This window comes from Schistocerca serialis, chromosome 6 (assembly GCF_023864345.2).
Source record: "Schistocerca serialis cubense isolate TAMUIC-IGC-003099 chromosome 6, iqSchSeri2.2, whole genome shotgun sequence".
Classification (NCBI taxonomy): Eukaryota; Metazoa; Arthropoda; class Insecta; order Orthoptera; family Acrididae; genus Schistocerca; species Schistocerca serialis.
Window position 1 is genome coordinate 530,209,257 of NC_064643.1, and position 15,984 is coordinate 530,225,240.

Below are 15,984 nucleotides of genomic sequence, written 5' to 3' on the forward strand. Positions count from 1 at the left end.
AGAGTCCTTGCCTGATTAGACATTGAGATTGAGATGGACACACCAGCATTGACCATCCAGAGTGGTCTCATTTCACTTTGGCTTACAACCAATAAGACGATTTATCATTCCATGTTCTTTTATTTTGCCCATATAGTAATTTGTCCTCTCAAAGGAATTTTTTGCCAGCCGTATGAGATAAACGGCTGCTGCAACGGCTGCACATAGGGGTCGCCCAAATGCTGATATGTTTCCTGGTTAATGAAAGAAACTACTGACCCCTTCCAGTCTGGGATTGTGTGATAATACTGTTGACATTCAACTCAACCCAGACTTTATTATGTTCTTGGCCAGTTCTGTTTACCATGGAGTTAAAGCGAACACCAACATGTGGTCAGGTTCTGCTACCCATACTGTATTAGTGAACGCTGGCAGATTGGTGTGCCATTCTGTTCTCCTGCTCTGGCACATTACTGCCAGGGGCTGTAACTTGAGGTATGCATGTGACAAAAAAATGTGGACACTTGCAACATTTGTGGCATGTCCAAATGTCTGAATATGACTTAAACATCAATGGGAGCAAATCCGACACTGAGGTGGGTGGGCCTCTCATGTGCTGCAGTAACAGAAAGGGAATGCTGTCTGTGTATGCCTCTCTCCAGCTGAAATATCCAGAGCAAGGCGAAATTTTCTTGTTATAAAAGTAACTCAAAAACTTGTAGACACCCAGCTAGGTTGTGTCTGATTAGTAAGTCTGCTGAAATCTACTTTGGGAGCAAAAATACGCATGTGACAAAAATATGTGGACACTTGCAACATTTGTGGCATGTCCAAATGTCTGAACACGACTTAAACATCAATGGGAGCAAATCCGACACTGAGGTGGGTGGGCCTTCATTGTTCTGGACAGTCATTCAGGGGACTAATTTGTTGATGCTTGGCAGGGAACTTAGCTGTTTGCAAACTATCTGAAAATGCATTTTGAGCTGTTGCAGACATCTCAGATGTTTTTGCTGCACTATTTGCAGTTGTACTTTACTAGGGGTCAAACAATTTCAAAATTCTAGTCTTGACCTCCTTCTGCAATATTAATCTTACAACTATGTCTGTGATTAAAAAGTCAGTGTATGAAACTCTGCAATTAGGACATTCATACTTGCATTTTCAGGCAAGTCCATTATCCAGGTTGCATAGAACCAATTGGTACTCTTTCAATATGGTAAAACTGCAATCCTGCTGCCACAATTTGCATTTTGTGGCAGAAATGCTAACTCAGTAAACTGCACAATTTATTAAATTCTTCATACAGTCAGCTGCTACTACTGCTGAGTAACAAAGTGCTCTGGAGTCCAGGATGTGGTTATATTTCTTACTTTGTAACACAGCATAAGTCTACATAGGTGGTTTCCCAACATTTCTTTGTTTACATCAGAAACAACAGATGTTAGGAGTGGGGGCAAAAGCTGGCTCAGGTGCTTGTCCACTGGCTATGTGCTTTCATTTCGAGTCAGCTCTGCATTTTGCTTGAGTAACTCCTTCATGTGCTCCTGCTGCAGTTGCTCTTGAAATTGCATTTGTTTCTCCTGTTGTTGTTATTGCAGCTACATCTGTTCATGCAATGTTATTTGATGCTGCCGAAGCTCCATAAACTTTGGGTCCATCATTAAGACCTTGTTTGCATACAGAAGTCAGGCTTGTCAAAACTTTTGTAAGTGCGATAGTGTCATCAGTCAGTTTCTGAGAAATGGCAAATGGCTGTAAAGACCAAGTGGTCATCTATGAAAACAGTCCACAAATCTGAAAGGACAAACTGAGGGTAATCCAAAATGTGAAAGCCAAGAATCATCAGTAGCATACATGGAGAGCCACAGTAGCAGACCAAGAAGGGGATAAGTGAATAACTGTGTGAAAAAATTACATAAGTGTTCAAGAAGCCTAGGAAACACCAACACAACTGGATGAGGAAAATGCACACAATTTTCTCCTAACTTACACCACCATAGGGTTGCCGACTGATGCAAAATCCACCTACCTGTGGTGCTGAAGTGAAACACAACCATTCTGGATGGCCAACACTGGTGTGTCCATCTCAATCTCGATGTCTGAGTCTGGCATGGGCACTAAAACTGCACTTCTTCAATGTCATTTGTTTATCAGAAGCTCATGTTTTCAGCACTGGACATGCATTGTGAAGGTAAGGTTGATATCTCTTTATATAACTGTTTGTAGGACAATTCTAGTATCTTTGCTGTCATAAATGTATCTTGTTTTTAACTGTAATTGTAAACAATGATGTAAATATCGGATTGTCAATAATCTTTGTCAACAGGTGCATATATTAAACTTAAAGATTCTTCTTGGGCACCTGCTATTGAAAACTTCCTAGGTGCACGGTTTCTAAGCTCATTCTGTGTGCACAATGCAAAGGACTCAAGAGTATTAAGTTCATTAATCAATAGTATGAGAATAGACAGGCCTCCAAATATACTCATTGGGAAATTCTTTGATAGGGTAAGTGTTGTCTCTTAAATTATTTTCAATCTGCCAGAAGTTTCCTTACATGTTTAAGTCTTTTATTTCATTAGAACTGTTGGACACAAATGAAAAATCAAGATATTTGGGGATTACAAGTAGTGGAATTTAGGGAAGAGGTAGGAGCATGGGGAAGTTGAATTATTATGAGAGGCTGCATTATTCTGAGAGTGATGTATTATTTATTTGAGAGATAAGTCTGCCCACACCAGGTGAAACAAAAAGAAGAAAATTTCAGAGTTGTGTTGCCAGTCCTTTCATTAGGAGTCTCACCTAAAGTAGAAAAGAATTTAAAGTGACAGCTACCTACTCTTTATTCTTAGAATTATAAATTTTTTGGTTATAAGTTTTGTTATATCTGTAATGTCAAAATTAAAAATGAGCATATGCAAGCTTCAAACAGAGATAGAAAATTTTGAATTGAGTCCCAATTCTCTAGATTGTCATTCAGGCAATTGATTCAGCTGTTCGTTTGTCTCTCTTGCCTGTTACAATAACTATGACCTAAAGCAGATTTATACCATTGTAATACATTTTGTAAAAGCTAGAGTAAGTATTAAATACCTTATCCCCAACCAGTAAATTCTCTTACGATTGTACAGTTTTAAATATAGGCAAGTGAAAAAAATAAAAGGTATAGAAAACGAAAAGGGAGCAAGTTGAGACTGAAGAAGTAAACATAATGTAGGCCAGGTGGGTGGCGAGAACCAAGGACATGGTGTAACGCCATTTCCCACTTGTGGAGTTCTGAGAAACTGTTGTTGGGTGGAGAAACAGGCACCAAAGGTCACAACTGTCAATTTGTAGAACAATCACAGGTGAAATGATACATGTCATGTGCCTTCTGTTACATAAGCTGTGTCCGGCCTTCTGCATTGGTGTCACTACTGCCAAGTTATCAGTTTAGGATGAGTGGGGATAGGCAAAGGGTATATACTGGCAAAACACAATATCCTGTTGCTGAACATGCTCTACAACATGGCAGTCATGACCTCTCTGCTTGTTTCACCACATGTGCTATGTAGATTCTCCTCACTCCCCTCCCTGACATCAGTTTCTCAGAACCCTGCAGGTGGCAACTGGCTTTACAGCATATCCTTAGTTCTCACCACCCACCTGGCCTACGCTTATGTTAACTTATTCGGTCTCAGCATTTCTTTTCAGACACTATTCCTTTTCTTTGCTCCCTTTTTAGTTTTTACTATTTGTTATTTTCTGACCTGGCTATTTTTCCCCGCCCCCACCTCACCTGTATAATCTCACCATGTATAATGCACTTAGCTTTCCGCTCTTATTAACTCTTGCATAGTGTTTTGCGAGTAGTTTAATTGGATAGATAAAAAATCTACTCGTCAAGTGGTGGCAGAACACACACATAAAAGGAGGTTGCAACCAGGCAAGCTTTTGGAGCCAGTGACTCCTTCTTCAGGCAGAAGGGTTGAAGATAAAGGAAGAGGGGTGAAGGAAAAGGACTGGAGAGGTCTAGGAAAAGGGGTAGATTTTGAGGAAGTCACCCAGAACCACAGGTTGGGGAGGGGAGGGGGGGGGGGACTTATTGCACAGGATGAGAAGGAATGACTGATTGTTGGGGACTGCACCCGATGACATTTGAAAACCATAGAGCTTAAAGGTGGAAGACAGGGTAATATGCAAGACAGAGATTACTGCTTAAACATTAGGTCAGGTGTCCACTGTATGCAGGAGGTGGCTACACAGGTAGCAGGGGCTGTGTGGCGTACACTGGGCGGATTTTTAGGTTAGAGGGTCTCAGGAAAACACAAGAAGGGCTTCAGTCACAAAGCACAAAGGGAGCAGGCTGAACACAGGAAGAACGTAGATACAGGAACCATTGGTATAACAGTTGTAAATTTTCGTAACTGTGTTGCGAAAGTACCAAAGCTCCAAGCGCTAATAGAAAGCACTGATGCTCAAATCGTTATAGGCACTGAAAGCTGGGTACAGCCAGATATAAGCTCAGCTGAAATTTTTGCGAAGAACCTAATGGTGTTTCGAAAGGATAGGCTAAACACGGTTGGCAATAGCGAGTTTGTTGCTGTCAGAAGTAGTTTAACTTGTCATGAAATTGAAATAGATACTTGCTTTGAGTTAGTATGGGCAGAGGTCATTGTTGGAAACTGGTATAAAATAATAATTGGATCCATTTACTGACCTCCCAATTCAGATGATACAGTTGCCGAAAGGTTCAAAGAAAACTTGAGTTTGATTTCAAACACGTACCCAACTCGTACGATAATAGTTGGTGGTGACTTTAATTTACCCTCGATATGTTGGCAGAAATACATGTTTAATTCTGGAGGTATGCATAAAATATCATCCGAAATTGTGCTAAATGCATTCTCTGAAAATTATTTCTAGTAGTTAGTTCATGAGCCCACGCGAATAGTAAACGGTTGTGAAAACACACTTGATATCTTAGCAACAAATAATCCTGAGTTAATAACGAGCATCAAAACCGATTCAGGGATTAGTGAACACAGGGTTGTTGTAGCAAGACTGAATATTGTACTCCCCAAATCCCCGAAAAATAAGCGAAAAATATACCTATTCAAAAAAGCAGATAAAAATTCACTTGACGTCTTCCTGAGAGACAGTCTCCACTCATTCCAAATTAATAATATAAATGTAGACCAGATGTGCCTTAAATTCAAAGAAATAGTATCGGCAGCAATTGAGGAATTTATACCAAGTAAATTAACAAACGACGGAGCTGATCCTCCTTGGTACACAAAACAGGTTAGATCACTGTTCCAGAAACAACGAAACAAACATGTCAAATTTAAACAGATCCAAAATTCCCAAGATTGGCCATCTTTTACAGAAGCTCAAAATTTAGCTCGAACTTCAATGCGAGATACCTATGACAGTTTCCACAACGAAATGCTGTCTCGAAACCTGGCAGAAAATCCAAAGAGATTCTGGTCATATGTGAAGTATGTTAGTGGCAAGAAACAATTAATGACTTCTCGTCTCTACCCCTTTTCCTAGACCTCTCCAGTCCTTTTCTTCACCTCCCTTCCTTCCCCTTCAACTCTTCTGCCTGAAGAAGGTGGCACTGGCTCCGAAAGCTTGCCTAATTACAACCTTCTTTTATGCGGGTTTTCTGCCGCTGCTTGGTGAGTAGATTTTTTATCTATCCAATTAAATTATTTCGTCAAAAATTGATTGTTTTCATTGTAACAATCTCTGTCTTGCTTATTACCCTGTCTTCCACCTTTAAGATTTCAGGTTTTCAAATCTCTCCCAGTGCAGTCCGTGACAAACAGTCTTTCCTTCTCATCCCATCTGTAAATTCTCTAATGGCCTGGGGTTCTGGGCATCTGGTCTGTAACTCTCCCAATTCCTAAACCTTTCCAATTCTTTCCTTTCATCTCTCTTCCTTTCCCTTCAATCCTGCTGCCAAAAGAAGGAGCCACAGGCCCCAAAAGCTTGCAGATTTCCATAACTGTGATATGTACTTTTTTCCTGCCGACACTTGGTGGGTAGATTTTTTTTTTTTTTTTTTTTTTTTATACAATTTATTATAATTTCAGAAATTTGTTATTTTTGTTGGTATTCAAATCGATAATTAAATACTTCACATGATTTTTTTCAGCTCTCAGATCACCATTTAACTTTCCATTTTAGCATTTAGCTCAGTTTTGGTCTTGAGCAATTCCTCTGTCTGTCTAATTACCTGTTGGCATACACTTAAGACAGTAATTAGTTTGCCGTACCTTTTTATCTGATCAATAACTGTCACAGTGTGGAAAACCTCTTTTGGAGTGATGTGAAACACCATGATTGTCAGTAGCTTTCTCTAAATTTATGAAAACTGTGAATGTGCGTCTGCCTTTCTTCAACCTCTCTTGCAAGATAAATTGTAGGGTCAGTATTGCTTTCCATATTCTTGTATTTCTCCAGAACCCAACCTAATCACCTCTTATCTGCTCACACAAATTCCTCTTGTATGTTTCAATCCTCTTGATGCAGATTCTCAGCACAGGTCAAATTATGAACAGATGCGGTTGTTTGTATAAATATCCATGTATAAACTTTACCTCCCTAATAAGTTTTATAACACTTCTTTAATGTACTGTTAGAATACACATTTTTTTTATCAGTACTAACTCAGCGGAACTCGTCATACATCAACCCGCTACCACTTATAGAGACAAACAGGTGAATATACAGAAATTAATCAATTGAAGAGTGTATCTCTATCTTTGAAAATATTATCTTTGCCACAAAATATTTTATATGTATAAAAAAGAAAAGAACAAGAGAAAAAATAATATGATCCACTACACTCTCTCTTTCTACATTATTGTCATCAAGTTTCTTGCCTTTATGGACACCTATATGTTCTTTCCATCCTTCTGTTCTTTGCTTAGTACTGGCGTACTGACTGAGCTCTTGATGTTCATACAGCTGCTTCTCTTTCCTCCAAAGGCTTCTTTAGTTTTCCTGCAAGTGGCATCTATCTTTCCCATATGCAGACTTGCGTCTGCAATTTCTACAGTTAACTATTCATTCTTTGCCAGATTTTCCTTCTTGTCAGTCTTATTTTTTAAGTTTCTGTATTCCTTTTTGCCTGTTTTATTTGCTGTGTTTTTTAACGTTCTCTTTTCAGCAGTCAAATTTTACCTCTCATGTGTTATCCAAGGATTTCTACTGGACGTTGCATTTTTGTATATTTCTTCGTATGCTGCCTTCACTACTTTGTATCTGAAAGCTACCTTTTCAACATTTCAGTTAGTTGTTGCCTTGTGCTGCCTTTGAAACTCCCAGCATTCTCTGGTAGTTGAATTGTACCACCTTCTTAAATTCCTACATTTTCCTAAATTCTTCAACTTTTGTCGGCACGTCATATTCAATAAAATATGCTCAGAGTCCATATAATCTCCTGCAAATTGTATGTAGTTTAAAACCTTGATTCCATATCTCTGTCTCACTATTATATAACAATGCCAGAGAAGGAAAGTTGCACGGGAGACTTGTTTTTTTTACAAGGATGGGAGGATAATTACAGTCAGTGAAGGCTTCAGTGAGGCCCTTGGTGTATTTTGAGAGGAACTGCTCGTCACTGCAGATGCGACGACCACAGGTGGCTAGGCTGTGCAGAAGGGACTTCTTGATATGGAATGGGTGGCAGCTGTCGAAGTGGAGGTATTGCTGGTGGTTAGTAGATTTGATATGGACGGAGGTACTGATGTAGCCATCTCTGAGGTGGAGGTCAACATCAAGGAATGTGGCTTGTTGGGTTGAGTAGGACCAGATGAAGGAGAAGTTGTTGAGGTTCTGGAGGAATGCGAATAAGGTGTCCTCGCCTTCAGTCCAGATAGCAAAGAAGTCATCAATGAATCTTAACCAAGGTGAGGGGTTTAGGATTCTGCGTGCCTTATCTTTCCAGTCTCCCACCGCCTCCCAAAGTCCCACAGTCCAGCCACAGAGGAGCATTCCCCTCGTAACTCAGTACCATCTGGGACTGGAGCAACTGAATTACATTCTCTGCCAGGGTTTCAATTGCCTATCGTCGTGCTCTGAAATGAGAAATTTCCTTCCCACTATCCTTCCCCCCCCCCCCCCCCCCTCCCCCTACCGTGGTATTCCGCCGTCCACCAAACCTACACAATATACTCATCCATCCTTACAAAACCCCTGCTTCCAATCGCTTACCCCATGGCTCATACCCCTGCGATAGATCTAGATGCAAGACCTCTCCCATACACCCTCCTACCACAACCTACTCCAGTCCGCACCGACAAACTGTGGCCAAAAAACAAGTAGACCACCATGTTGCGGAACACACTGCCAAAAATGATATCCCTCATCTCAATGAGTGCTTCACAGCCTGTGCCATATGGATCCTTCCCACCAACACCAGCTTTTCTGAATTGCGCAGGTGGGAACTTTCCCTGCAATACATCCTACGTTCCCGTAACCCTCCTGGCCTTAACCTTCATTAGTCACTGTCTTCACCCATCCAGCCCCCTCCCTGTTCCCATTCCAGCACTACACAGCCATCATTTCACTGCCACACCTAGTCTTTTAATTTCTTTTTATTTCTCTCCTTTCCGCTACTTACCCCTTCTCCCCTCCACACCTTCTCTTCTGCCCTCTGTATAAACTGCAACACTTCACTGTCCGCTACTCCCACCATACTATCCCTCCCCCTCCCTGCCTCAGCCTTCTCCTTACCCCCACCCAGTCGCCACTCTCATCATGCACTGTGCTGCTGCTCACAGTGTGGTTTCAGCTCTCTGAGACTGCAGACGTGTGTGCAAGTTGCGTTTGCGTGAATGTGTGTGTGTATTGCTGACAAAGGCCTTTATGGCCGAAAGCTACAATTGTGTAAATCTTTTTGTTGTGCCTATCGTGACTCAGCATATCCACTGTATGATGGGTAGCAACTTTCCTTCTCTGGTATTGTTACATTCCATACTGGATTTTCCATTGTTTGATTTCATTATTATATAATCTATTTAAACCTTCCAGTGACTCCAGGTCTTTTACATGTATAAAAATCTTTTGTAATTCTTAAACTTTGCATTCACATTGATTATATTATGGTGTTGCAGATTTGTACAGGTTGCTTCCCCTTTCCCAAATCTATGTTCTCCTTTTATTTTTCCTTAACTTTCTTTTCCCACTATTGTATGACAGTTCTCATCGCAATTAATTTCTCAGCTACCTAAATGTGCTACACAGTTTGTTTAATCTCAGTCACTATGTTGTTCATGTTGACTTTTTTTTTCTATTGGACTTACTCCTTATTTGATTTTGCAGGTAGTGAAGGGAGACGAAAATTTAATAGTCATGGGTGACTGGAATTCGTCAGTAGGAAAAGGGAGAGAAGGAAACATAGTGGGTGAATATGGATTGGGGGGAAGAAATGAAAGAGGAAGCCGCCTTGTAGAATTTTGCACAGAGCATAACTTAATCATAGCTAACACTTGGTTCAAGAATCATAAAAGAAGGTTGTATACCTGGAAGAATCCTGGAGATACTAAAAGGTATCAGATAGATTACATAATGGTAAGACAGAGATTTAGGAACCAGGTTTTAAATTGTAAGACATTTCCAGGGGCAGATGTGGATTCTGACCACAATCTATTGGTTATGAACTGCAAATTGAAACTGAAGAAACTGCAAAAAGGCGGGAATTTAAGGAGATGGGACCTGGATAAACTGAAAGAACCAGAGGTTGTATAGAGTTTCAGGGAGAGCATAAGGGAACAATTGACAGGAATGTGGGAAAGAAATACAGTAGATGAAGAATGGGTAGCTCTGAGGGATGAAGTAGTGAAGGCAGCAGAGGATCAAGTAGGTAAAAAGACGAGGGCTAATAGAAATCCTTGGGTAACAGAAGAAATATTGAATTTAATTGATGAAAGGAGAAAATGCAGTAAATGAAGCAGGCAAAAAGGAATACAAACGTCTCAAAAATGAGATCGACAGGAAGTGCAAAATGGCTAAGCAGGGATGGCTAGAGGACAAATGTAAGGATGTAGAGGCTTGTCTCACTAGGGGTAAGATGGATACTGCCTACAGGAAAATTAAAGAGACCTTTGGAGAGAAGAGAACCACTTGTATGAATATCAAGAGCTCAGATGGCAACCCAGTTCTAAGCAAAGAAGGGAAGGCAGAAAGATGGAAGGAGTGTAGTATACCCACAGACTTCAAGAAGAATGTAATAATTCCAATCCCAAAGAAAGCAAGTGTTGACAAATGTGAAAATTACCGAACTATCAGTTTAATAAGTCACAGCTGCAAAATACTAACGCGAATTCTTTACAGACGAATGGAAAAACTGGTAGAAGCGGACCTCGGGGAAGATCAGTTTGGATTCCGTAGAAATTTGGAACACATGAGGCAATACTAACCTTACGACTTATCTTAGAAGAAAGATTAAGAAAAGGCAAACCTACGTTTCTAGCATTTGTAGACTTAGAGAAAGCTTTTGACAACGTTAACTGGAATACTCTCTTTCAAATTCTGAAGGTGGCAGGGGTAAAATACAGGGAGCGAAAGACTATTTACAATTTGTACAGAAACCAGATGGCAGTTATAAGAGTCGAGGGGCATGAAAGGGAAGCAGTGGTTGGGAAAGGAGTGAGACAGGGTTGTAGCCTCTCCCCGATGTTATTCAATCTGTATATTGAGCAAGCAGTAAAGGAAACAAAAGAAAAATTCGGAGTAGGTATTAAAATTCATGGAGAAGTAGTAAAAACTTTGAGGTTCGCCGATGACATTGTAATTCTGTCAGAGACAGCAAAGGACTTGGAAGAGCAGTTGAACGGAATGGACAGTGTCTTGAATGGAGGATATAAGATGAACATCAACAAAAGCAAAACGAGGATAATGGAATGTAGTCAAATTAAATCGGGTGATGCTGAGGGGATTAGATTAGGAAATGAGACACTTAAAGTAGTAAAGGAGTTTTGCTATTTAGGGAGTAAAATAACTGATGATGGTCGAAGTAGAGAGGATATAAAATGTAGACTGGCAATGCAGGGAAATCGTTTCTGAAGAAGAGAAATTTGTTAACATCGAGTATAGATTTAAGTGTCAGGAAGTCGTTTCTGAAAGTATTTGTATGGAGTGTAGCCACGTATGGAAGTGAAACATGGATGATAACCAGTTTGGACAAGAAGAGAATAAAAGCTTTCGAAATGTGGTGCTACAGAAGAATGCTGAAGATAAGGTGGGTAGATCACGTAACTAATGAGGAGGTATTGAATAGGATTGGGGAGAAGAGAAGTTTGTGGCACAACTTGACTAGAAGAAGGGATCGGTTGGTAGGACATGTTTTGAGGCATCAAGGGATCACAAATTTAGCGTTGGAGGGCAGCGTGGAGGGTAAAAATCGTAGAGGGAGACCAAGAGATGAATACACTAAGCAGATTCAGAAGGATGTAGGTTGCAGTAGGTACTGGGAGATGAAGAAGCTTTTACAGGATAGAGTAGCATGGAGAGCTGCATCAAACCAGTCTCAGGACTGAAGACCACACAACAACACAACCTTGTATTCACCTGATAAGAAATTCTGTGCTTCCTTCCACCATACTTTGCTATTTCCAACTGTATCTAACTAGAACCTATCCATGATGGAATGTAACAATACGAGAGAAGAAAAATGACTACTCAAGTTACTACTCACCATATAGTGGAGATGCTGAACCGTGATAGGCACAATAAAAAGATTCACACAAACATTGCTTTCGGCCATTAAAGGCCTTTGTCAGCAGTAGACACACATACACACACACGCGCGCGCGCACACACTCACACACGCACGCACACACACACACACACACACACACACACACGCAAGCACAAGCGCAACTTGCACTCACATCTGCAGTCTCAGAGAGCTGACACTACAGCTATCCATTTCTCTTTACAAGTCTGCTAACCTACCTACAAGATTAAAAAGATCTAATGTTTCATGCTCTGACGCATAGAATACCAGATTTGTTTTAATTAATGATAGCATCCTCTTTTGCTGTCCCCCTTCCCAAAGATCTGAATGTGGACCCGTTCTGGAATGTTGTACCCAATAGGATGCCATCATCATTAAACCATAAAGTAGAGATTCACATTATCAAAATAATATAACACCTATAGTTTCCCCTTGCTTTCAGCCATCTGCAGAACTGACATAGCATGGCTACCTTGATTAACACTACAAGGGCAGATCAGTCAGTCATATACATGGTTGCCTCTGAAGCTACTGAAAAGGCTGCTGTCCCTCTTCAGGACTCATATCTTAATCTGATATCTTCATTTTCTGACATGATTGCACACATTGTTGAGTAGTTTGTATGGTTGATACACGCAATCCACCCCACCACATCAAGGACCATGGTTCTTGAGGCAGAGAACTAAGAATAAATAAGTTCGCAGGAAAATATGGTAGAGCATGGTAAATCAGTACGAGGGAATGCTGCCAAAATTTGATTTTTTGGGGGGGGGGGGGTTATGGATAACTAATGCTAGAGCTATTATAACAATGAAAACAATCAGTTGTTGATAAAATTATTGAATTGTATAGATAAAAAGTCTACTCACCAAGCAGCGGCAGAACACACAAACACCAATATAAGACTGTTGTGATTGGCAAGCTTTTGGGGCCAGCGGCTCCTTCTTCAGGCAGAAGGGTTGAAGGCGAACGAAGAAGGGTGAAGGAAAAGGACTGGAGAGGTCTAGAAAAGGGGTAGATTTTGGGGAAGCGCAATGTTTGAGTGGTAATCTCTTTCTTGCATATTATCCTGTCTTCCACCTTTAAGCTCTCAGGTTTTCAAATCTCATCTGATGCAGACCCCAACAGTCAGTCTTTCCTTCTCATCCTGTACTGTAGGTCTCCCCTGACCTATTGTTCTGGGTGACTTTCTTAAAATCTATCCCTTTTCCTAGACTTCTACAGTCCTTTTCCTTCACCCTCCTTCCTTTCCCTTCAGCCCTTGTGCCTGAAGAAGGAGCCACTGGCTCCGTAAGCTTGCCAGTCACAACAGTCTTTTATGTGTGTGTTCTGCTGCCACTTGGTGAGTTGATTTGTTATCTGTCCAATTAAATAATGCTAGAGCTATGATACATAGTGAGTTTTACTTTAAGTAGTAGTGGTGCGAATGGGTAATTACCACCAGCACTCCATAATAGAAATTCTGAAGTCTTTCACCCCTTTCCCTCTTCTTCTACTATAAAATGAAAACAAATTTTATTTTTATTTTTTTGCAGGTTCACAATGTCCAGCGTAATGGAGTTGTAGCACCTGGCTACACGAGCTTACTAGGCGCTCTTATAATTTCCAATCCAATTATTGCAAATTGTGTAATAGATAAGCACAGAGCTGAATCTGTCCTCTTGATTCCAACTAGTGATGAAGCACACCGACTTATGAGTCGCCAGGAAAATGTACCACATAACTGTCAACGTGCTTTTACAAAGAGGGGAGATCTTTATTTTCCTGATCCAAATTACAAATCATATGCTGGATCAGGGTCAGACAGAGCAAAAGTGCTACAAGTAAACATGTCAGATGTTATTAGGTAATATTTTTTAAAAAAGGTTTTGAATCAATTATTATCTCAGCAATATTGCTGCATGCTTGTATTAATTTTCATTTGCTGTTATCATTATAAAAGTTGTCACTTTTTGTGTGTGTATTTATTAGTTAGTAAATAATGCTGACGTTTACTGCTGCTTATGGTGTTTTCAGTTCCTACAGTAACAAGCAGCAATTGTCTTATGTTGCTTAATGAAATGGAAGTAGATTTTATGTGACCATTGGCAGCACCTTTTTCAAACAGTCTACAGTGTCTGACAGAAAAAGTGAAGCACTGAGAAGGCAAGTAGGAAAACAAATAAAGCTTCATGGGTTAACAATATCACGAAATGATAGAGTGCTACTCACCACGTAGCAGAGATGTTGAGTCGCAGATAGACACAACAGAAAGACTACTAAACAAATTAGCTGCCAGAGACAGTGTCCAGTGTTGTAGTACCTGTGTACATCTCCCGATAATTACATGGAATCCTATAAATTCTTGCTTTTTCCAACAGTTGACAAGCATCCTTGTTGGATTTTAGGTGGTGTTGTATCCTGTGGGTGGGTTTGTATATTACCGCGATGTTCTGCTTTTTCAAGATTTTTCTAACCTGCGGGCAGTAAAGTCCTTAATGAAAGGCAGGAGAACTTTAGATTTCACCAGTGCTTGAGCATCGCTATGATTTCTATGTGATGGTCTTATGCTCTTTTCACCTCAGTGAATGAATAACCATTCGTGAGCAGTGCATTGATGTGATGCTTTAATTCTGCGTCAAGCAGCTCTGGTTCGCAGATTTTTCTTGCTCTATCCGCCAACGTTTTTATGATGCTCCGCTTTTGGTGTGAGTGGTGGTTTAAATCCTAATGGAGGTAACAGACTGTGTAGTGGGTTTTTGGTAAACTGTGTGGCCCAAGCTACCCATCTTCTTCCTTGAAAACTAGTGCATCAAGAAAATTCAGTCTTTCGTCTTCCCCATCCTCCATGGTAGACCGAATCTTCGAATTGATCCCGTTGAGATGTTTGTCAAAATGATCCAGCTCCTCCCTGCCATGCTGCAACAAAACAAACATATCATTCATGTACCAGAACCAAATATTCGGTTTCTTTTTCACAGTTTCCAAAGAATGCTCCTCGAATTTTTCTATAAAAGAGTTCACTTAAATGGGCTTTAGGGGCTCCCCATAGCAATGTGCTTTTACAAAGAGGGGAGAGCATTCATCGTTCCATTTGAAATATATGGTTTTGAGGAACTATTTAAACAGTTGTGCAGCATTGAGAAGTAAAATCCAATTCAGCTGTTGCAACACTTCATTGAGCGGAACCATAGTGAATAGTGATTCAACATCAAAACTAACCAATATGTCCTCCAGCTGTACCGCTATATTGTTTAATTTACAAATAAAATGTGCTGAACTCTTGATATACAAATCCGACTGGCCCACTTACGGTCATAGTAATGTTGTCAAGAATGTGGCAGTTGAATAGGAGGGCAAACCAATAGCACTCTCTATAGGCCTTAGAGGAACAAGATCTCTGTGCATCTCCAGCAGTCCTTAAAGTCTTCATGGGAGTGCAACTGAATAGAACAGACTTTTCTGAATGCTCTGTTTGATAGAAGACTTCTTTGTCAACTGCATAAAAGTTCTAAGAACTTTGTCAGTGGGATCTTTACTCAGTTTCCTGTATGTTGGCAGATCTAATAAGTTGTTAATCGTACTGGCACAGTCAGTCACATTCAAAACAACTATTGTATTTCCCTTGTCAGTGGGGAGAATATCAACACTATCATCGTCATTCAAGTGTTTTATGGCATTTCCCTCAGCCACAGTATAGTTACTTTTTGGAGGCTTTGCACAAGACAATATTCTTACAGTTTCTAAATGGATTTCTTCAGCTGTAACTGCGTCCACACTAAGAATGCCTGCTTCTACACTGGCTGTTATTTCTTCTGTGGACACAACTCACGGACTAATGGCAAGATTTCCACCTTTGGCAAGCACATATCTCTTGCTGTCAGATAACAAACACGTGGATAAATTGATAACCGTGCAGTAAGCGTCTAAATGGTGGATTGTGTGATTAGGCTGCAAATTATCAGATTTTCTCTTCTGTCTATCATATGTTGTCAACATACGTGTCGTAATAGTATCAAGCAATAGTCTGTCAGTTCTATCCCTGTCATCACTACACAGTTTATTGCTGGTAGTAATATGGAGAAACATTAACTTACAGTCTGTGCTTGCGAGGTCCTCATGGGTCTGTTGAATCTGCACTCATAGTAAAGCCTCTTCCATCCTTTTGAAAATCCAATGTGCATTGGTTGAGCTGCATAGTTGGTTAATCCTCAAAAACTTCAGAATAGCACTGATTACTCTGCAGCGAGACAGAAATGTGAGGGAACACAAAAGCTTCACACTCTTTCTGG

The 15,984-nt window shown here is 40.3% G+C and overlaps 1 protein-coding gene across 3 annotated transcripts in view; it reads left to right on the top strand.

Moving 5' to 3' along the window:
- The window catches only part of LOC126484170 (structural maintenance of chromosomes protein 6), a 198,795-nt gene that overhangs the window by 98,491 nt on the left and 84,320 nt on the right, over positions 1–15,984 (top strand). For all 3 annotated transcript variants that reach the window (XR_007587821.1, XM_050107576.1, XM_050107577.1), the window contains exons 11-12: positions 2,309–2,490; positions 13,249–13,559. Coding sequence is in view for 2 of the 3 variants with exons in the window: in XM_050107576.1 (XP_049963533.1) it covers positions 2,309–2,490; positions 13,249–13,559 (493 nt within the window). In the remaining variant the exon portion in view is untranslated. The remainder of the gene's footprint in view (positions 1–2,308; positions 2,491–13,248; positions 13,560–15,984) is intronic.